We start from the raw sequence: 22,873 nt of genomic DNA, 5'->3' as shown, positions 1-22,873 counted from the left end.
TCCAACATATATATGTATATATTATGATAACTTTTGGCTACTTTATATTTCTATATAAAATTATGTTAAATGAAAGTTCAAATTGAAATATTTTAATTATGGTTGACATTAATTTTTTTATTATTATTTTTAATTTATTATTTTAAATGTAACTTTATTTTACAACATCAACATCTATCAAATAGTTGAATAGAGTACCTTTTGATATAATTATTTTATAGATATTTATTTTATAATATATTATATTAATATTTTTATATTAAAATATATTTTATAAATTTTTAAAATTTAAAGTTATTATATATAATTTTATAAATCTAATATATGAAACACAAATTAAATTGATATATGAAATACCAAATATGTTTCAGGGATAGCAGCGAGAGATGGCTGTCCTCACTGTTGATTTGAAACCTGAGTTTGATAGGTTTTGCCACCTTAAAAAAAAAAGAAAAAAAGAAAAAAAGAAAAAATAAATAAATTTTATTAAGTTGTAATTAACTATAAAATAAATTCAAATTCAACCCGGTAAAATGGGGAGTTTTGCTCTAAAATTTGATTTTAACATTTACAGTTTTTTCGACCGAAGAAATCTTACCTGGAGCAGTTCTCAGGCTTAACACTTACCTTCATCGTCCCAAGGGGAACTCAAAATGGAAATCGAATCGATCCGTTGTACAAAAAGACCTTCGCTTTAATTTTTGTCAGAGACCTCCACAGCTCTGTCCTTACTAATACAAAAAATTGTGTTCAGGGAATTGCAGAGTCTGGCAGAAGAGTCCTAGTAAGCATTTTAAAGTTTGAAATGCTAGAGACACCGGACGAATTCGGCACATTAAACAGCCTGTTATGCCGTGCAGTATGCCTAGCTGGTATTCATAAATTGACGTGAGTGTGTGCTGCTTCTGATGATTTGGAGTCACTTATGTACGGAAAGACGTCCTTCGTGGCTATCAGAAGTCTTTAGCGCGGTGCAGTAGGCGGTCATCTGAGCCCTGGTTTGCTATCATCGACGAATATTCATGTACCGAACATTTTTGGGGCTTTATGTGCCCTTTGACCGAGAAAGAATTCATTCTTTTCTTTAATTGGTTAGTTAATCAAAGACTCGTGAGCCTTGGCTTGCAGTTTGAAGATTGAACCGCGATGTTTGCTTGATTTGTTATCTGAAAAGAAAGGAAGGTCTTGGGCAGAGCATGGATTTGGATATCAAGAAACCTTTTCTCAGTCGTCAAGATGTAAGTTGGACCAACCGTTATATTTTATATTTAGCTCAGAAGCCGGCAAGGCACAAATGGCCGCCCTTTATTGGAGTATCAATTGCAGAATCAGCGACATGTGTGAATATGTGTGCTTATTAAAATGTAAATGTTGTTCTTGAACTCTGTCCAATTGCTATGACATCTTTCCACAGATGTGCTGACAATAAAAATCCTATCTCTATCACTTTTGAATGTTTTAAAAACAATTTTTACCATTTAAGTGAGAAAGAAAAGGAAGAAAAATATTTTAATTTTTACTGAGTTAAAGATGGTTTATTAGACCGCTGGCTTCTTGATATGGTTGAAGTATTAGGGTTTTTTTCTGGTTAAATAGATTATTTTGAGAGTTAGTTGCCAAAATATTTACGTAATTTTCTCTGTTTTTGAAAACCTCACATTCTAAAATGAAATGCTTTTCTGTTTCTACTTTTCCAGAAGAACAAAAATACATACTCTTTCCTCCTACATTTCTTTTGGCCTTTTCCAGTGCCTTGTTTCACAAGTAAGTTATGAGAATTAGTCTTTAACTTTCACTGAATCATAAGAATTTTGGCTTTCCAAAAAATATTAATTACGTAATTTTCTGTGTCTTTGAATACCTCACATTCTAAAATGAAATGCTTTTGTGTTTCTACTTTTCCAGAAGAATAAAAATACATACTCTTTCCTCCTACATTTCTTTTGGCCTTTTCCAATGCCCTGTTTCACAAGTAAGTTATGAAAATTAGTCTTTAACTTTAACTGAACCATAAGAATTTTGGAAAGCCAATTTTTTTTTTTTTTTTTTTTTTTATCGGTAAAAACTAATTCTATTAGGAAAACATATTGTACAATGCGTGGTTACAAGCAAGAGAATCAAGAACATAGGCAGCCGGAAAGGATTGGTAGTCCACCTCGGCCCTTGGTAGTCCACCTCGGCTCCTAAGAGTGGAGCACATGAGGAACAAAAGAGCAAGAAGACATAAGAGGAACAATGGAGCAAGAACTGAACAGAGGATTCTACCCCACATGTGCGGAATCCACTATTCTGCATTTTTTCCCTTTCTTTTTCCCAACTTTGACCCACTCAGGAGGATTTTGCTGAGCTGTCACGACTTGCAAACTTAGATGAGCCGACGGAGAGGTCTCCTTTTCTGAGTCCGAGGTGGAGGATTCATGGTTACTTTTCTGAGCGACTGGTATGACTGACGAATCCGCAGGACCTGCCGAGAACGGATCCGGTTCTGACGCTGCTGCCTCACCTTCCTTATTCCCTCCCTCTTCATCGGAGCTGAAGTCAAAATCGTCCATGGGAGGAGGATCATGTGGCTTCCAGCTTTTGGATTTCTGCTTGGCATTGGCTTTCTTCTTTTGGGCTGGCATCGTGGGACAAGAGCTCTGAAGGTGGCCTGTATGATGGCAGATGCGGCAGCGGAAGGCTGTGTTCTCGTAATCCAAAGTCTGAGTAACCTCCATATACTTTTTTTATTAATACAAAATAATTTTAAAATATTAATTAATTCAATTTAATAACCTTATTCTGATTGGCGTTACAACTGTTGTCGTTACATTTCTTTATTCACAGTGTCAACAGCTCAGTGAATTTGGGTTCGTCATCAGGGCCTTGATTGCCTAGAGAGATCAGCTTATTTCTAGAGGTGTTTTTGACCTAGCTCGAGAACTCTAGACCGCAATGCCAACTACTTATCGAGATGACTTCTTAATCGTCGTTCCAGACTGGGGCATATGGCAAGTTACCGAAAGTATTCGCTGCAATGTGTACTGTGAACCTTAATTTTTCAAGAACCAGCTTAACCAGCTTAGATCCAATTAATTTCAATGTTGTTATGAAAACAAAACCTGCCAATGCAAAGAAGCCTGTTTCCACTAGATCATTCAGGACTCTGTTTTTCAAAATGGTTTTCACCAAATGGCTGATTCGAATCCCCTTTATGTGTTCTGCAGTGGCGGAATACATGCCAGTGGCCACAGGGCTATATAGACTGCATATTTCAGGGAGTTTATATGTACAAATGCGACCCAGGTCGAAGTTCAAATTGAGATATGATTAAATGCATGCCTATGAGTAGAAAAATAGATCAATGCTGTTTCACAAGGTTGAGTTTTCTCTTCTTTAGTTATTTTATGTTTTGGGGTTTCCAAAAATTTACTATTTTTTAAATATTTTATGGTTTGGTTTTTTCTCAGAAATATTCTTTTAATAAATTGTCATTATTATTTTTATTTAAATAGTAATTTTAAATATATAAATGAAATTTTTAAATACGTAATAAATTTAATATTTTTTAATAATTTTTTATTAAATTTTAAATAAAATAGAGTTAAAAAATACTAAATTAAATAAAATTTAAACTAAACAGTATTACCACATTAATAATAAAAATTTTCAATTTTTACGGGCATAGAATCATATGAAGTTCACCTGTTCCAAATTTTGGTGGGCAGAAATCCAGCTTTGATAAGTGTTGGTGTGGCCAAGGTGCTATCTAGGATGATTTTACAGTGTAAATGTGGGTGTGATCTAAATTTTAACCGCTTAAATGCTTCTAAACCTCTCAAATTATAGATTAAACCTATAAAACCTCAACCATTAAAAAAAATATTAAATTAAAATTTTTCTTACCCAACTGAACAACGGAACCCTAACAAACAAAAACAAAAAAAATTAAAATAAATAAATCAAAAGAAGTAAAAATTTTTATAACAATAAATCAAAGGAAGTAAAAAAATTTCGTTCTAAAGGTTGATCCTAGAGGGGAGCGCTAAAAGCACAAAGATGATAAAATATAAAATCAAGTCGCTGACTAAAAACTAGTCACTAAACGTCTAATTACATATACAGAAAGCTGGAAAAAAAACTACATCTTGTTTAACCAGGAAGTTTCCAGCGGAGCATACACCATCAGAGTGAAGTACATGTGTACATCTTATTTATTTAACTAGGATTGGTGTTTATGGGTATTCTTTGTCTGTTTCCTACTTGATAAATCATGTCATCTGTATAGTTAGCATACGACATTTAGCATATGACATAAAAATGGGAAAAGGAAAAAAGCACGAAGAAAAGAACTGGAAAAAAGCACAGTGAAGAGTAGTACTCTTTGACATATAAAGCAAAATTGACATTTAACTTTAAACTTCTAAATAAAGATCAATGATTTAAACTATTTATATTTTTTTTTTGCAGTTTTATAATTTATATGAGTAATATAATATTTTATTATTATTATTATTATTTTTTATTTTTATTTTTTTTATCCATCAAGTTTTGAATGTTTAGTAATATAATTATTTTACTTATTATAATGTTTATAGTAGTAATATACTTATTTTTTTTTAGTTTCATTTATTTTGGATTTAATTTTTAAATCATATTATTTACATAATATTTCATGATATAATTATTACTAAAAATTACTCATAAAATAATATAATTATTTTATTTATTTAATCAAATTTTAAATTTTATAATGTTGAGATTTTTCGGAAAAATCACATAGAGAATAAAGAGTCCACAGATTTATAATCTAGATCTAGGTTCATCATCAAGACTAGGATGAGGAGCAATATTGACTGACAAAAGACAAAAATCAAATTATTTAATTCTGAATTTTATTTTATTTTGAATTTAAATTATTCATAAAAAGTTATAGATTCTAACAATTTATAATAATTTGTTACTAACCATTTTTATATTTTTATTATTATTATTTTTTGATAAGATACAACTATATTATCAATTAGAATTATATTAATTTAATTAAGGTTTATTTAAAAAAATAAATTGAAATGATTAATAAATTATTATTAATATAATATTAGGGAAAAAATACCATAGAACAAAACTTAAATGAACCAAAAAAAAGAAGAAAACTAAAGAACTTAACTCCCATCCAAGGGACCTATTAAGAGTTTTACTCTTTTATATTAATATTTTATAAATAATACTTTTTATATTTATTTATTTTAATTTTATATTTATTTTTTTAAAAATTAAATAAATAAATTTATTTATTATTAATTCAAAAAACATTTTTATTAAACCAATAATCTTTTATAAAAATATTCTGACAGTATATTAATTAAGAATAGTCTTTCACATAATAGAAAATTTTACCAACACATTTCAAATCAGTTAAAAATATTTTAAGAATAATCTTTCACAAAATAGAAAATTTTACCAACACATATCGAATCAGTTACTATAGTTCATCATCAATACTAATGATGAATCATCAGAACCAGATAAAAATACAGATCATAAATTAATTCAACCTCCGTAGTCAAACTCATCTTACTTCTATAACTTTATAAATTAATTAATTTAAGACTTTATTCGGTCTTCAGCTTCACCCTTTATTGTTCTTTTATATTTATTCATACTTTTATTTATAAAGTGACGTGCCAGCTAGAGTTTGTACCTACACTTTCTATTTTGGAATGTGTTTTATGGGTTTCTGGATATTATACGCTATGCATCCAGTTGGAATTTGATAATTTAATAATAGGGATAGGTTATGAAGTAGTAACTTGATAATAAGAATCGGTTAGATGTACTTTTATGGTAGGTAAAGATTACCATAAAACAATGTCAAATTCAAACTTTAACACTATTGAGAATATTTAACCTCCCAGGTTGAATTCTCCCTGAAAATAATAAAATATAGGTGAGCTCTGCTCCAAAATTTGCTTATAGTTTCTTACAGCTTGTCCCGAGTGGATATCAAAATTGAAGCGAATCGATCCTCTGTAGGCAAAGCCATTCGCTTCCTACGCACCCAACTCAACGTAGTGGCACCTCTGTCGTTATTACAAATACAAAATCGTATTCAAGCAAAGTTCAAACTGCAGTGTCTCGCAGAAGAGTCCTAGTAAACGTTATACGGTCTGAAATGCTTGAGAACCCACACAAATTCGGCATATTGAACAGCTTTCAATGTCGTGCAATCTGCATAGATGGTGTTATGAGGACATACCCATCATAATTTGATGCGAGTGTGTGCTGCTGCTGCTGATTTGGAGTTCCTCATGGACGGAAAGACGTCCTTCGTGGCTATCAGAAGTCTTTTGCGCGGAGAAATAGGTGGTCATCTGAGTCCTGGTCTGCTAACATTACCGAAAATTTATTCACCTAGCATTTTTTTGGGCTTTATAAGACTGACAAAGAATTCATTCTCTTCTATAATTAGTTAGTTATGCTAAGACTCATGGCTTGCAGTTTGAAGTTTGAACCCCGATGTTCTCTTGCTGTGTTATCTGAAGATAAAGGAAGGTTTGGGGCATAACATGGATTTGGATCCTAGGCCTTTGCTCAGTCCTCAAGATGTAAGTTGAACCAAAATCTATATTTCATTTTTTGCTCAGAAACTAGCAAGGCACAAATAGTTGCCCTCTATTACAATATCGAATGCAGAATTCGAGATCGATTAGATTTTAGTATGGATGCTTAATTAAAATGGAAGTGATGTGTTTGAACCCCGTTCAATTGTCATGAGATCTTTTCATAGATGCGTTGACAATAATAATCCTATACTATGCCTTGAAAAAATGGTGGTTTTCTTTTTACAGTTTGAGCTACCGGACAATTTTGAAGTGCTAATAGAATCAGTTAAAGGCCTATTCTATTGTCGTTATAATTACACACGTCTTATCCCCAATGTCAATAGTTCATTGAGTCTGGGTCGGTTATCAGGGCCTTGATTGCCTAGAGAGATCAGCTTACTTTAGGAAGTTCTTTTGCCCACGCTCGAGAACTCTAGACCTCAAGACCAAGTACATATTGAGATGGGTCCATAATCAACGTCCCAAACTGGGGCGTTTGACAAATTACCGAAAGGATTAGCGGCAAGGTATACTATGGACCTTAATTTTTTAAGAACTAACTTAGATCCATGCAAATCTGGGCTAGCTATTCGCCGATAGGCATCAATTTCAATGTTGTTTTAAAAATTACAACCTGTCACTCCTGCAAATGCAAAAAACCCTACTTCCAACAGACCATTCAAGGCCCTTTTTTTCAAAATGGTTTCGATTGCATCACTTATTCTGCTTTTCATCAATTGGCTGATTGCAATCCCCTTTACATGTTCTGTAACGGCAGAATACATGCCAGAGGGCTATATATACTGCATATTTCAGGGAGTTTACATGTACAATCATGACCCAGCTTGAACTCTAAATTGAAGCTGCGATATGATTAGATGTATGCCTATAAATGCAAATATAGGCAAATGCTGTGTCAAAACGGTGAGACCTACTTCCAACATACCATTCAGGACCCTTTTTTTCAAAATGGTTTCGATTGCATCACTTATTTTGAGCTTTTCACCAGTTGGCTGATTGCAATGCCCTTTACATGTTCTGTAACGGCAGAATAGAAGCCAGATGGCTATGTAGACTGCATATTTCAGGGAGTTTACATGTACAATCATGACCCAGCTTGAACTCTAAATTGAAGCTGTGATATGATTAAAAGTATGCCTATAAATACGAATATAGGTAAATGCTGTTTCAAAACGGTGAGATAAAAGGTTCGGCGTTCACTGTGTTTTCATCGCGTTATGTAAGATGAGATATTTTACTAATGTCCAATAGGAGACCACAGAAGTAGATCAAAGAGAGTAAAAAGGTACAGCCAGTGTTGGTCCAAAGTGAGAGTGCCTAGGCAACTTGGACGTGAGCGCTAAAAGCAGAAAGAAAATAAAATCTAAGATCTAGGCATTCACTAGGGACTAACCGCTAAACGTCTAGCTACAGAGAGCTGAAAAAAGCGACATCTTGTTTAGCCAGGGAGTTTCGAGGAGGGGATACATTATCAGAGTGAAGTCCATGCCTACATCTTGTTTAAACCAGAATTGTTGTTTATGGGTATTCTGTGGTCATGTTATCAAGATAACAAGATAAATCATGTTTTCTGTATGGTTAGCAGATGACATTTGCAAAGTGTCCGATTGTAGTTGAAGACAATGAAGGCATTGCATGCATTCACAATGTAGGCACTGACACTACGTAGTAAACGTAGTCCCTCACTTGTCTGCGTATTAAGCTTTCCAAGTGAGGGCACTAGTAGTACCTTGGTAGTCTCCTGTGGATTCCCTGGCACTTTCCTGGTTATCTGTGTTTAAAATACTGAGAGGGGGGTGAATCAGTATTTTCCTCTTTTTAATCAATTGGTTAACTTTATTGATTAGATATTCAGAGCATCAATATAATCCAGAATACCATCACATCAAATAAACAATACACAATGTTTGGCTCAACAAAAGCTCAGTTATGTATGGTGTACATGCAACATTTACTAGGTAAACCTGGAAGGATGTACAAGACTCCCCAAGTCTGAAGGAGTCTTCAATCTCCTTTACAATCAATCAATCAGCCAAACCTCACTGCTGCTGCTGCTATACATTTCACAACTGCCTGCACTCTTCACTGCTGCCACACTTGCTTCTTCTGCTACTGCACTCCACTGCTTCCACTAACTCTGCCACTGCTGGCGCTACCTCGATCTGCTGTCATTCCTCCTGTTGCTGTTGCTGCTGTACCTCAATCTGCTGCCACATCTGCTTCTTCCACTACTGCACTCCATTGCTAGTCACAACTTCAACAAGGTCACTGCCACTATTATGCAACCAGGGTCACTGTCCAGTGTCAAACATCAATCATGTAATCAGGGTCAAATCATTGCATTAAGGTCACTGTCACTGGTTGTCTATCATATTGTCATAGTCATATAATACCATCAAGCCACACCACTGTCAATATCACTGTCTGTCATTAAGGAAAGGTCACTGCTATCAAGGTGTATGATTGTCATGCATCGAGGCCTGTATCACAACAATCTCTTTACAATGTTCACATATGTATCTCATCAATTGACCACTGTCATTAAAAGGATTGTCATCACTAACATGGTCACATTACAAGGTCTCGTTTATGTCATGGCCACCGGTATATCAATGGTCTCAAGCACTGTAGGTTGCTGTCACATCAAGGTACTGTCATGAGGGTTTCTCCAAATATAACTGCCATACAGCCTTTGGATAGGCCCTTGCTGCCATAAATTTATTGTCACAGAATCTCATGTCAACAGGGATGCTGTCTCAATATTGTCATAATTCATACTCTGTTCAAAAGTTCTGCCCTCTAAGTGTCACAAGAGAATATGATTTGTTGTAGGTGCTAAAAGACAATCCTTCCTGTCAATCTCTATTCATCATAAGACAACTTTAATCTGGACATTGCTTCAGAGATACAAGTGTATAAAAATAATTCAGGAATTAACCACAATGTACAAGTACTGAGCATGAACACTGATTAAACCCTGATTTGAAACCCTTACTGATGAGATATACCACTGCTGTAAATGATGTCAGCATGAATACCCAAAAATTCCTTTTCTGCTGAGGACTGAAAAGGCTTCAACTATCACTGTGTTCATTTAGCACTTCAAGGGCTAGGTCTTTCTTCAACGTTCAGGTCTGCATTGTCACAAATGTTATGCTGGACTAAAACCACCTCTTTGCTGGTTATGGAGCCACAGAGAACGATTCTTGTGTTCAGGACTTGAAGCCGTAAAGGAATTTCGCTGGTTCTGCTTAATGAAAACAAGTGCCCAGAATTTGAATGTAGTTTTAGGGATCAGATTAGTAGGTCGAAACTCTTCACAAGGATCTGTTTCCTTTCATTTGGATCTATATGTTGCATTACACAAGAGAACGCACGACATACTGTTTTGTTTGGTTTCTGAGATACCTTTGTTGACAAAGGAAGATGACCCAACACAGAAATGGGATCTTGTTCTTGTTCTCTGTCTTATTTGAAAGTGACTTCCAACATCTCAACCAAATCAATAGCTGTGACAGGGTAAGTGTAAATCTCTAAAGTCCGAATCATTCAGTCACAAGTGTTTACACCATATAGATTTGATTGCTTACTTTTAGGCACAGGGCTCAGCCCTAAGACAATTCAATATGTGAACTGCTCCTTTATGAGACTCAGAAATGTTTCAATTGTGTTACAACCTTTTGTCAACAGTGCATTGTAATGGCTTTGCAGTCAATGCTCATGTCTCAGGTAACACACCATACATGAGTTCCAATAAAACAATTAGAGTCGAGACCTGTCTGCAAACAAAACAGAAGAAGCCCAGTGAAAGTCTTCTTCAACTAGCTCCAGAGGTGATGAGTGTTAAAAATAACAATGCAACGAATTCCCTTATCCAAATGCAAGAACTCCCTGCAGTCACAAACAGAATGTCCAGCAAATCCAAAAACCCAGAAATAAAAGAAAAATGTAGATCAAAAGCCCCAAATCACTGCCTTTCGATAGATTCACAATTGCTTCACGGAATTGCCTTTCATAGAATATAAGAGATAACACTTAATCGTATTTGGCTGTAGTTACACATAGGTTTCAGTGATTCACTATGTTTCTGCTATATCAATCACATTTCACGGTTTCGATGGCAGCAGAGATAAATGTATGATGTTTCTCACTGATCCTGGAAGGGCCGCAGATACAGGGTTTTTAGGTTACGATCAAGACGTAGTTTAAGTCTCAGAATTGTTCACTGGATTGGAGACAGGCCTGCAATAAAATGTTTATCCAACGAAAACCCTTTAATCCAAAAAGAAACAAAAATTATGCCATTTTCCAACAAGATCCTGGCTAATCCACAGATGCGAGAAGCCCAGAAATAAACCCCTAATGGAGGGGCAAATTCCTTCAGAAGATCCCTGTCACAAAAACTTTCAGCGTAGCCTATCGTTTGATGAGGCAATACTCCACAGGCCGAAATATTTCAGATCATATACCTTTGAAATGATAGGCGTTCCAAAAATGATGAATAGCAGGTGTGTTGAGGAGTCTTGAAGTAGTGGTTGGAGAGCTTTGAATTAGGGAAGCCGACCTTACGATTTGGAGGGAAACATTTTAAAAACAAATTCAAATTTAATTTTGGAACCCAAAATATTTCAAATTTTGACACAAAATCTTGGTCCAAACCCTAACCGAATTAGGGTTTTCAACTTGATGCTTTGGTTGCCAGCTGCGAATGTGCTGCCACATAATCCAGTTATTACCTTAATGCCACATCAACAAATTTGCTAGGGCTCTCAGTCACACCAAGACCTCCACATCATCACACTTGTTGCAACATTGTCAATCCTTGGGGTTTTGGACCCTAAATTGGGGCTTTGACTTTGACCGGGTATATCTCACAAATCGTGAGGGCCCATGGAACGCTTTACATACCACCGGAATCAGCAAGACAAGTGGAATCCTATGACAGGGGTCTCTAAGACAATATCGACAATCTGCTGCTCCAGAAACTCCAACAACCGCGGGTTTTCCTTATTGTCCAAGGAACCCAAAACTTTAAATCCAGTAGCTAGGGTTTCAATGACCTGCATCATCCATCATCCATCTGCAACGATATCCATGACCTCAATACTTCATCTCATCAAGCTGTATCATCAATATCTGCATCAAGAAGGTCAAACCCTAGGGTTAGGGTTTCATCCTGCAATTAGATCAAGTTGCATCATCCTGTGAACCCATCATATCAATGGCCCCCAAACCTTGACATCAATGATGACATCTGCATTCGGCACCAGATTGTATCTGCTACATTGGTCCTGCTTTGACATCAATGACAACATACTCAACATTCTGGATGGAGGAAGGTAGGAACTGCCAAACCATAAATACCGGCTGGTAGTGCCAGGGGACTCAATGGGATTTGATCTTGAGACATCTGTGAATCACAAGAGCATCTACCAATTGAGCTTATCCATGGGACTATACAAACATGGCTTATATCACACACATGCTTTAGTTTTATTTCCATACTGATCTTTTAGAAAAAAATCAATTACAGTGGACACAAACTATTGTGTAAATCTGCTTATGCAAAGGTTTACCATTAATAGAAAATGTATTGGCTGCATAGATCTTGTAATGCTCTCACATCTCTCTTGGTTCAATCTTGGGAAACAGGTTAGGAAAGTGATTCTGATTTCAAAGAGATTATGTCTATAGGACTTTCTGTTTGTTTGTCAATTAAACTTTTATGACCTGTCATATTTTTGAAAGGGAGATTATGGTTCATATCTCGAAGGGTCCTGCACCATGGTCTGTGCTTGTATGGGGATAGGAACACTATGTTTTGTTTGGTTTTAAAAATTTGCTAAAAATATACAACAAATTGCGTGGTATAAGGTATATCCTCTGTATATGATGTTCATTTTCATAAGTATATTTGATTCGAGACATAAAAAAAATGCTGTAAGTGGCCCTGTAAACCAAAAGGCCACATTGTATGGAACTACATGCCTAAGGGTATTTTGCTTTCACTTTTGCAGTCATTACATCTTGTAGAGGTAAAGGTTTACTGGAAATGTTCCAAAAACAATTCATTTCCTTGTTTTTCATCTCTCTTAATTCTTAATAACTAAAATTTGCTCTAAGGTCTGCTTTTTCATTAGATTTTGGAAACAGAATTCCGTGGTATCCTCATGATCCTTGAGCCCAATCCACTCTATCTCTAATTCTAGTTTCTCTGGTTTTGTAGTCTTCATAAACTCAAAGGTGCTGCTTAAGATCTCCAACTTTGTGCTACTTGTTTGAGTTTAAGTGTTCATTTTCCAGTTCCTTTCTCACATGGCTTAGTTGTTCTCTAAGTTTATGCTCGTTTTCCCTTCTTTCTCGGGCTACTATCCACTGGGTACCCCATTATCTAAGATACATTGTTCTCTAAAGAACTACTGCCCACCACAAAATCCAACTTGTTTCATTCTAATGGTGAGGATAAGATGCTGAATTTTGGCAAAAGCACGAGTGCCCTCCTTTGCTTGAACAATGAAACATTTAATTTATATGACATTCTAGAATAAGGTTCATTGACCTTAGTAATAATCATGATGATAGTGATGACTAACTGTTTTTATCTTGTAATTGAGCCTTCTATTAAGATTTGCATAGAACCTATCAAACTAAGCCTGAATTCTTTCCCAACCCCTTTGATGGTTAGACCAAGTGTGCCACCATCTGAAGGTAGGTGGTTTCATTTCCATTGAATGTCTATTATCCCAAGATCAAATCTGCAATGATCCCCAACATTTCTTTTTCAACAGAACTTATTGTGTTTGACTTCCTCCAACTCTCCATATATTTTCACTCTATTGAATCTTGATATCCCCTCCCGTGAGCTGCTCAACAACAGGTAAAGATTGTGCCACTAAATCCCATGGTTACACCAGACCTACAGGGTCATAGGTGCATATTTTTAAGAGAAACCCCAAACTATCCCTGCAGTCATTGTCTTGATAAATTGTTTGTCAAATGGGTCTTTGAAGTTCTCATTTGTCTATCATACGAGGGACCAACCAAGAAGCAAATTGACAAATTGTTGGAAATATTGTTGTCTTTGATGTTAGAGACAGGGGATCCTACTTATGTCCAAGATAAAGATCAGAAAATGCAGATTGCTGAAAATATTGTTTTTGGACTTTTGATGCCCCATTTGGATACCCTATCTTTGAATGCATTTTTACTTCAATTACCTAGCTAACATGGGAGCATTGGATATATGGTTGGAAAGCTTATTTCGATACTTTCCCAACGGTATACGGCATTCCCTCTCATTCCATAGGAAGGAGGAGATATGAAATATTTTGTCACAATGACTCAACCAAAGTACAAGCAGGCCGATCCAACTAGTTTTACAAGTCAGCCCTATAAGCAAACATACGAATGTTGATTTTTGGGTAGCATCGGATGTGCTCTAGCTTCGAAATTTTGGGGCTAGAACACATGAGATCTCCAAGACCTAGAAATTGTTTGAAGAAATTCCCCCTGGATTGTATTTTATTAAAATAATTAATATTTTTAATGGGGTTCCTAAGTCTAAATTTAGGAAATTAAAAATATTAATGGGTATTAATGAAAAAATGGGTGAGAAGCTTCTAAGAGATGAGGATCAAGTCTAATTTAATCTTGGCAATTGATTAGAGATTAGATCACGACCGTTGATTGCTCAATAGGAAAAATATAGATGGAGCTTGGGGTCAGTTGGAGAGGACACGCAGAGAGATTAAGGAAATCGATTTTCTGAGGTGAGAAGTTCTCAGGAGGAAAATCGATTGAGGAGATCTCTAGCAAAGAGGGGTGGTTCAGTAGAGGGACTTCAGTCCAAGGCCGAGAATACATAGCAGAGAGGCAGAGCAGCACTAGGAGAGACAACGCAGCGCCAGAAAGGGTGACATAGAGGCTAGAGGAGCTGACGCAGTCACTTAGAGGAAGCGCTGGGGCTTATGTGAGGCAGATCGAGCAATGATTTAACATATAGAATTTCGGAGCCAGGAAGGCTCACTGGGAGGGTGACGCAGCTCCTAGAGGAGGTGACACAGTTCCAGCGCAGAGCTTGGAGCAGCCATCGTTGCCCAGCACTGGGGACAACACAGTCACCTATGGGGTTTGTTCATCCAGTTGCTGGATTCGCCAAAATATCTGTCTTCGGATAGAAGTACTTTTGCTAGGTTTATTCTCTGTTGGGTGAGCCGTATTTGGCACCCTAGTTGTATTAAGAAATCTGCTTAATAATAAAACCCTCATATCTGTTGCACCGGTTTTCCCGCATTGGGTTTTTTCTGGGGACGTTTGGTCCAAAAATAAGTGTGTTCTTTGTGTGGTTGTCTCATTTATTTTTTAGTACTTAATTTGTATAGTGGTGTAGGCTGTAGTGTATTTACATTAATATTTTCTGAAGAATTATGAAAATAACTTGTTAAACTGAATAACACAAGTAGGTAATGCAAACTAGTTTACAACAATAGGATTTCTGACTTGTTCGATTCATAAATTTTCACATGGTATCAGAGCGATTGTAGATCAAGGAGGATTGAAGCCATTAGCGAAAGAACAGAGGAAAATCTATGTGCAAAGCCAGCTATCCCAAGAGACAGCGCAGTTTCTGGCTGAGAGAGCTGAGGAGGGGTGACACAGTCACCAAGGGAGGCTCACGCAGAGCCTGCCTCAACCTGATTAGGTGACGCTGTTGCTGCAGATGGTAGCGCAGTGATTGTTGGGCCAGCGCAGAGACTGTTGAGTCTCGTTTTTCTGGTTTTCGTGGTCAGAGGTGCAACGGAGATTTCATTTGGAGTTGCTGGTGGGGTGCTGATTCTGTTGGTGCAGAACAATACCTAGTGGGGCAGAAGCAAAGTAGAGGGAATCAGTTCCTCAAAAGATTTCTTGCCAAGAAATCTAGATCCAGTGTTGAGCAGCAGCAAATAGAGATCAGAGAGGGGTGGTTTGATCGTGGTTGGCAGAGGAATATCCGTGAAGGAAATCGAAATTCAGAGGGAGCTTGTTCCTTAGAGGATTTCTAGCGCCAAAGAAATACAGATCCGAGTTTTGCTAGGGCAACAACGAAAGAGGGAGAAGGTAACCAATTTGACATTCATTTGAGCAGAGATGCTAGATAACCTAAAAACGCTGTCAGAACACCGTTAAGTTGGAACAATTAGAAGATCGAATGATGGTAGGGCCAAAATTAATCCAAGAAATGAAGAGCAGGTAAAACAAATTAGGCAACGGTTAAAAGAAGCACAGGATAGACAAAAGAGTTATGTTGATGCCCACAGAGCTAATAGGAAGTATGAAGTAGGGGATCAGGTTTTCATCCGCATCAAACCGAATAAAAGCACTATTCGATTCGGAAAAGGGACAAAGTTGTTACCCCGATTGATTGGACCATTTAAAGTCATGGAAAGAGTTGGACCTGTCGCTTATTGTCTTGCACTGCCACCTCACTTGCATAAAGTTCATAATGTATTTCATGTATCTATATTAAGACATTACATCGCTGATAGATCTCATAACCTTCATTGGAAGGAACTGTAGGTATCGGATGAAGGAACCATATCGGTCGAACTATTACGTATATTGGAACATAGGGTTCGACAGCTCATGAATCGTCTGGTAGAGCAAGTTAAGGTCCAGTGGGACAAGTATAGTTCTAGATCAGCTACTTGGGAAAATACGGAGATCATATGTCAAAAATACCCCAACTTGAGTCAATTTTGAAGAATTTAAACCATGTTTTGTATATATTTACTTTACTTTAAATTAGAGACTTAGAACCATTTTTGAATGATCATATATAAACGTGAATTTTTATGATATAATATATGTTTAATTTCAGTAGTACATGGATACCAAGACGGAATATGTTATTGATCTTACTAAATTATAATTATCAAAGTAAAATTTAAATATTTGAGTAATTTTGCTTCTAATGAGAATTAAGATATTATAATTTTGTTTTATTTATGCATATCAATATAATTGATGAGATAGAAATTAAAGAATGATTACATTTTAATATGAAAACTACTGACATGAATAGATTATGACAAAGTATGTTATACTGTAGATGACATGTATGAAATATACATAAGTTATGTGTTTTTGAATATGTTAATGAACATTTTATAAATGCATGGACAAGTGTTTATGATTGCAGATAATATTCGTTACCAAATGACCATGTGATGATAGAAACTTCAGAACAATTAAGGCTCAAAGAGATTCCATGATAGGGTATTAACCCTGATTCTACTGGGAGGGGTGGAGGTGTTGCCCACCGTTTATCCTCCGAATCCTGGAGTCATGGGAGGACTATGCGAGTCACGCTCCCCTAGATGTGTGATGATGACTGCCGGATGCCTACTAGGGATCAGGTCGGTATAGTCGACACTGTCATCCTTGGAGTTTATGAATGGTTATGTCAGTATAACTGACGCCATGGCATACTCTAGTAGAAGACGGATAGGATGGGAGCGGAAGAGATTAGGAAGGATAATATGATTATAGAATAGCTGAAAACCAATTGAGACAGAACATGGATATTATAGTTGTAAAATATTAAAAATATTAAAGAAAACAAATTCAATTTTGTAATACAAAGACCTATATACTCATAATAATCATTAATATATTTTATAAACCCTAACTTTGGGATGAAGTTTTTGGAAGGAAGGATGTATGTAATGACCCACTTATAATAAATTAAAATTTATGAAACTAAATAAAATTAATTAAATTAAAAATTAAAAATTAAATAAATTAAAATTAAATCATTAAAATAAATAAATAAACTTTATTTCAAATTAAGATATTCAAATAAAATAAAATTAGATTTTGTTTATAAAAATCAACACGTATCATAATTTGGACACGATGATGGAGGATGTCGGTAAACAAAAACTTATAAGAAGGAAGGGACGGTTGGAGGCAGGGGGAAAGAAACATGAGGAAAGTTTGTACACAGAGTTTGTTTATCATCAGGAACAGTTGGGCCTTGCTTGTTCTGAGGTTTCTGGGCACGGGGGAACAGTCTGCTTCAACTGAGAAGTTTACTGGACTGAGTAGCGAGGTTCTGCTTAGTTTCACTGGGTGGTTTCGGTCTTTTGGTAACCGAAGCAGGAGCTGTTTGAGGCATCATCGACCATAGGATTACAGGTAAGTACTCTCATTGGTTCTGCCAGTTAAATTTATAAAATTCAGAAATTTTATCACAGGCTCATGATGTTTAATTTTAGAAGCCTTTACTGTTTCTGCAATGGCCGTAATATTCTGTTAATTCATATTCTGTTCATAGGGAATAGATGCTTAAATTATTCACAGTTCTTACAGTAAATGTTATATATTGAATTTTGAAAGCTTGAAACTTTAAGATTGATGAATCATGAGACTCAATATGTTGTATGTTACTATGTTAATAACTTGTGGACGTGGTTGATGAAGATTATAACTTCTCGATGATTGTTGTTATATGGTTCAATCTATGTTTTTTTTATGTTTTTTATATCTAATTCATTATTCTACATGTTTTTGTTGACATATATGTATCAAAATATATAAAATATATATATTATATAAAAAATGCTCCGGGATTTGCTCCCAAACCGGGAGCTTCTGAAAATGTCGCTCCCACTCCTGTTTTTGTTCTCGCTCCCCGCTTTTGCTCCTGTTCCCAAGTAACACTGGCTGCATGTACCAGAGTTGGGGATGAACTTACTTTTCGTGTCGCAACTACAAGGCAAGGGCTATGACGTCTACTTCATCAAGGAGAAGGTATACGTCAAACACCTGAGCTGGAAAAAGAAAGTGCAGATCGAGATCAAAAGTAATCGGTTGTATAGATTACAACTAGAACCACCAATGGCACTATTAGGCAGTGATAGAGACAAGGAGTTGAACGAACTATGGCATAGAGGAATGGGTTACTTGCACCATGGAGCTCTGAGAATTCTCAGGAGCACTGTAAGGGGAGTTTTGGATCTGAGTATGGAACGAAATGATGTATGCAGGGGATGTGCTCTAGGGAAGTATGCCAAGGCAGCATTTCCTAGGAGCAAACACAAGGCCAAGAGTGTACTAGGATTGATACACTCAGATATATGCAGACCTATGTCCGTCAAAACTCTCAGTGGTGCCGAGTATTTCCTTACCTTCATTGATGACCACTCAAGGAAAACTTGGATTTATTTTTTGAAAACCAAAGATGAGTTCTTCTGTTGATTCAAGGAGTTCAAGGCTTTGGTGGACAATCTGACTGAGAAGAAATAGAAAGTTTTGCACTCAGATAATGGTGGAGAATATGTCGATAAAGACTTCGTTGATTTTTGCGCTAAGGAGGGCATCATAAGAGAGTGGACAACTCCCTACAATCCAGAGCAGAATGGGGTGGCAAGAAGAAAGAAAAGGACTATTGTAGAAGCAATTAGGGCCATGATGTATGATCAGGATATGCCAAAATTGCTATGGGCGGAAGCACGCAACACAGCGGTCTATGTTCAGAACAAGACTCCTCATCGGGCATTGGGCAAGATTACTCTAGAGAAAGTCTTCACAGGGAAGACACCTGAGGTCAGTCATTTCAGGATATTTGGGAGTTTAGCATAATGCCTCATACCTGAAGAAAAGAGGAAGAAGCTGGATCAGATTGCGGAAAAGGGATATCTGATGGGATATAGCGAGAATGCTAAGGCATACAGAATCTCTCTTCTAGGGAGCAGGAAGGTAGTAGTACGACGATACGTAAAGTTCATGGAGGAGAGGACTTTCAGAAGATCACGCGAGATGCCTTCCGAGGAGTAGTCGAAAGCGGAGCCGTTGGTTAAGGCTCTTCAACCAACAGAAGTAAAGAATTCTTTCTCAGGACAGGAAGATTCTCAGGATGAGGAGGAGGAGCGAACAGAAGCACCTGCTGGCAGAGAAAGAACTAGCAGGGAACTTCGTCAGATTCTGTGAGATGCAAAGGACTTCATCGGTGCACCAAGAAACAATAAGAGGGAGCGAAAACAACCATATAGATATCAGGCATTAGTAGTTCAGGATGGAGAACCTGTGAGTTTCAAGGAGGCAGCTCAACATCAGATTTGGCTTGATGCGATGGTGGAGGAATACAACTCCATAATGGTAAACGATGTCTGGGAGGTGGTGCCAAGGCCTCAAGACAGATTAATGGTAGGTTCAAGATGGATCTACAAGATCAAATACTCAGCAGACGACAGTGTTGAGAAATACAAGGCTCAGTTTGTGGCTAAGGGGTATGCTCAAAAGGAAGGGATTGACTATGAGGAGACCTTCGCCCCTGTAGCCAGGTATACATCTATTAGAACCGTGATATCTCTTGCAGCCCAAATGGGATGGGAGATCCATTAGATGGATGTCAAAATCGTATTTCTGAACGGGGTAATAGAAGAGGAGGTATACATTGAACAACCAGAGGGCTTTGAAATTCGTGAGAAGAAGTCTCATGTATGCAGATTGAAGAAAGCCTTGTATGGGCTGAAACAGGCACCGAGAGCATAGTATGGTCGAATAGATGGCTACTTGCAGAAGATGGGGTCCGTTAAGAGTGACGCGGATCCGAATCTCTACTATCTGGTTGTAGAGAACGAGCCGCTAATCTTAGTATTGTATGTGGATGATCTCTTTCTGATAGGATCATCCAGACTCATTGGGGGCTGCAAGAAGAATCTAGCCATAGAATTCAATATGAAGGATTTGGGACCAATGAACTACTTCCTGGGGTTGGAAGTTTGGCAGTAGAAGGGAGAAATCTTCCTTGGGCAAGGGAGGTATGCTACAGAAATCTTGAAAAGATTCGGGATGGAGGATTGTAGACCTATGGCTACGCCAATGATCACGAACTAGAAGAAGATTGATGCATCAGAAGACAAGGATGTCGACCCAAGGTAGCTCATAGGGTCCCTGATGTATTTGGTCAATACCAGGCCAGACATTTGCTACGCTGTCAACTCCCTCAGTCAGTTCATGGTGGAATCGAAGAGGGCGCATTGGGCAAATGCCAAACATGTTCTCGGGTACTTACAGGGAACAATCGATTATGGACTCTTGTACACCAGGAGTAAGGATATCAGATTGAGTGGATTTACTGATGCAGATTGGGCAGGAAGTTCAGTGGATCAGAAAAGTACCTCTGGGTACTGTTTCAACATTGGATTGGGAATGACCTCCTGGTGCAGTAGGAAGCAGAAGTCCGTGGCTCTAAGCTCATCTGAGGCAGAATATATGGCGACAAGCATAGCTTCGCGTGAGGCCATATGGCTTAGAAAATTGCTTGCAAGCCTATTCAGAAGGAAGGTGGAGGCGACCAAGATCATGTGCGATAATCAGAGTTGCATCAAGCTCTCTGAGAATCCAGTGTTTCATGATAGGTCGAAGCATATTGATATCCGGTGTCACTTTGTCAGGGACTGTTTCCAACGAGGAGCTGTACATTTGAGCTACAATCCTACAGGAGAACATTTGGCGGACATCCTCACCAAGGCCCTTGGAAGGACAAAGTTTGACTGCTTCAGGGAAAAGATGGGGATGGTAAAGAACCCATTTCAGTAGCAGAAATGGGAGTAATATTGCAGTACAGATGCAGCAGTGGCAGTGGCAGGGCCATGGGTAGCAGTATAGGATGCAGTAATGTAGAGGATGTTGGGCAACAGGCCTAGCATCAAGCATAGGGATCGATGCGAATGATCAGAGTGATGTTGAGTAAGGAGTATTGCTAGAGCACAATCCTCGCATCGGATGTGCTCTAGCCACGAAAATTGGTGGAGAGGCTAAGGCACATGAGATCTCCAATACCTAGAAAGGGTTTGGGCAGATTCTAAATAGTTTGGGAGATATTAAAATAATTAATATTTTTAATGGAGTCCCTAAGTTTAAACTTAGGGAAAATAAAATATTAATGTGAATTAATATAAAATTGTGTTAGAATGGTCCAAAAGTCATGGATCAAGCCAGATTTAATCTTAGCCATTGATTAAGGACTTAATCTCGCCTGTTGATGTGTCAATGAGAAAAGTATAAGAGGTGGCTTGAGCGTCACTTGGAGAACACACTAAGGGAGACTAGTCAGTTCAATTTTTGGAGCGGGGTTAGCTGAGAAATTGAACCAGTGGTCTGGTGAGCAGTCAGGAGGCAACAAGTACGGAGTAGAGAGGCGGGATCAACCACTGAAGATTAATGCTGAGGCAGGAGAGGTAGACATAGGGCTTTTCAGGTAGACGCAGAGGCAACAGAAGACCGTGCAGTCACTAGCTGGGCCTGGGTGGGTGACGCAGAGAGGCCCAGGGCTGACGCAGAGGGTTGGAGAGCCACGCAGAGGTCAGCCGGGTTGACGCTAGGATTGGGAGAAGTGCTGGAGAATTATTTCTCTCTGTGGGTAAGCCAGTTTGGCACCCTGTTGTACTGAAGAATTGTTGAATAATAAAAACCTCCCTTGCTGCACCGGTTTTCTCGCATTGGGTTTTTCCAGGGACTATTTTCCAAAACAACTGTGTCAATGTGTTGATTCTTGTGCATATGTTTGTTTCTTTATTACGGCGTGATATCTACAACAATATTTATTTTAATGTTTATTGAAGTAATTTCATGAATAACTTATTGTGGAATAAGTAGGAAAAGTAAATCAGTGGCTGCAGTGATAGAATTTTCACAGATTCACCGCCCTCTTAGTATTTCCAACATAGTTGTCATTGCGTGTTCTTCAATTCTTGATGTTAGAGATTAATTGAGGTTTGCCATAGAAAGTTGTGCTAGACAAAAGAGAAAAGAGAAAAGATTGACTAGGTTGGAATCTTTCACCATTGAAATCAGTTAGAGAGAAAAGGGGTCTTAAAGCCCTTAGAGGCGGGATCAACCACTGAAGATTAATGCTGAGGCAGGAGAGGTAGACATAGGGCTTTTCTAGTAGACGAAGAGGCAACAGAAGACCGTGCAGTCACTAGCTGGGCCTGCGTGGGTGACGCAGAGAGGCCCAGGGCTGACGCAGAGGGTTGGAGAGCCACGCAGAGGTCAGCCGGGCTGACGCTAGGATTGGGAGAAGTGCTGGAGAATTATTTCTCTCTGTGGGTAAGCCAGTTTGGCACCCTGTTGTACTGAAGAATTGTTGAATAATAAAAACCTCCCTTCCTGCACCGGTTTTCTCGCATTGGGTTTTTCCGGGGACTATTTTCCAAAACAACTGTGTCAATGTGTTGATTCTTGTGCATATGTTTGTTTCTTTATTACGGCGTGATATCTAC

At 37.6% G+C, this 22,873-nt stretch overlaps 1 protein-coding gene across 7 annotated transcripts in view; it reads left to right on the top strand.

Annotated features, from left to right (window-relative positions):
- Positions 1-705: 705 nt before the first annotated feature.
- The window catches only part of LOC149267391 (uncharacterized), a 423,973-nt gene continuing 401,805 nt past the window's right edge, over positions 706-22,873 (top strand). The window contains exons 1-2 of one of the 7 annotated variants that reach the window (XM_089432480.1): positions 5,856-6,345; positions 6,481-6,587. In XM_089432480.1, the coding sequence (XP_089288606.1) occupies positions 6,549-6,587 (39 nt within the window). In that variant the 5' untranslated portion in view covers positions 5,856-6,345; positions 6,481-6,548. Of the gene's footprint in view, positions 1,239-5,855; positions 6,364-6,480; positions 6,588-22,873 lie in introns of those variants that run through there. The other 6 variants (XM_089432463.1, XM_089432460.1, XM_089432456.1 and 3 more) reach the window with 6 other exon arrangements.

This window comes from Pinus tabuliformis, chromosome 6, assembly GCF_031772625.1.
Source record: "Pinus tabuliformis cultivar Carrire ecotype Pingquan chromosome 6, CPIR1, whole genome shotgun sequence".
Lineage (NCBI taxonomy): Eukaryota > Viridiplantae > Streptophyta > Pinopsida > Pinales > Pinaceae > Pinus > Pinus tabuliformis.
This window is presented reverse-complemented; position numbering and strand designations above follow the sequence as displayed.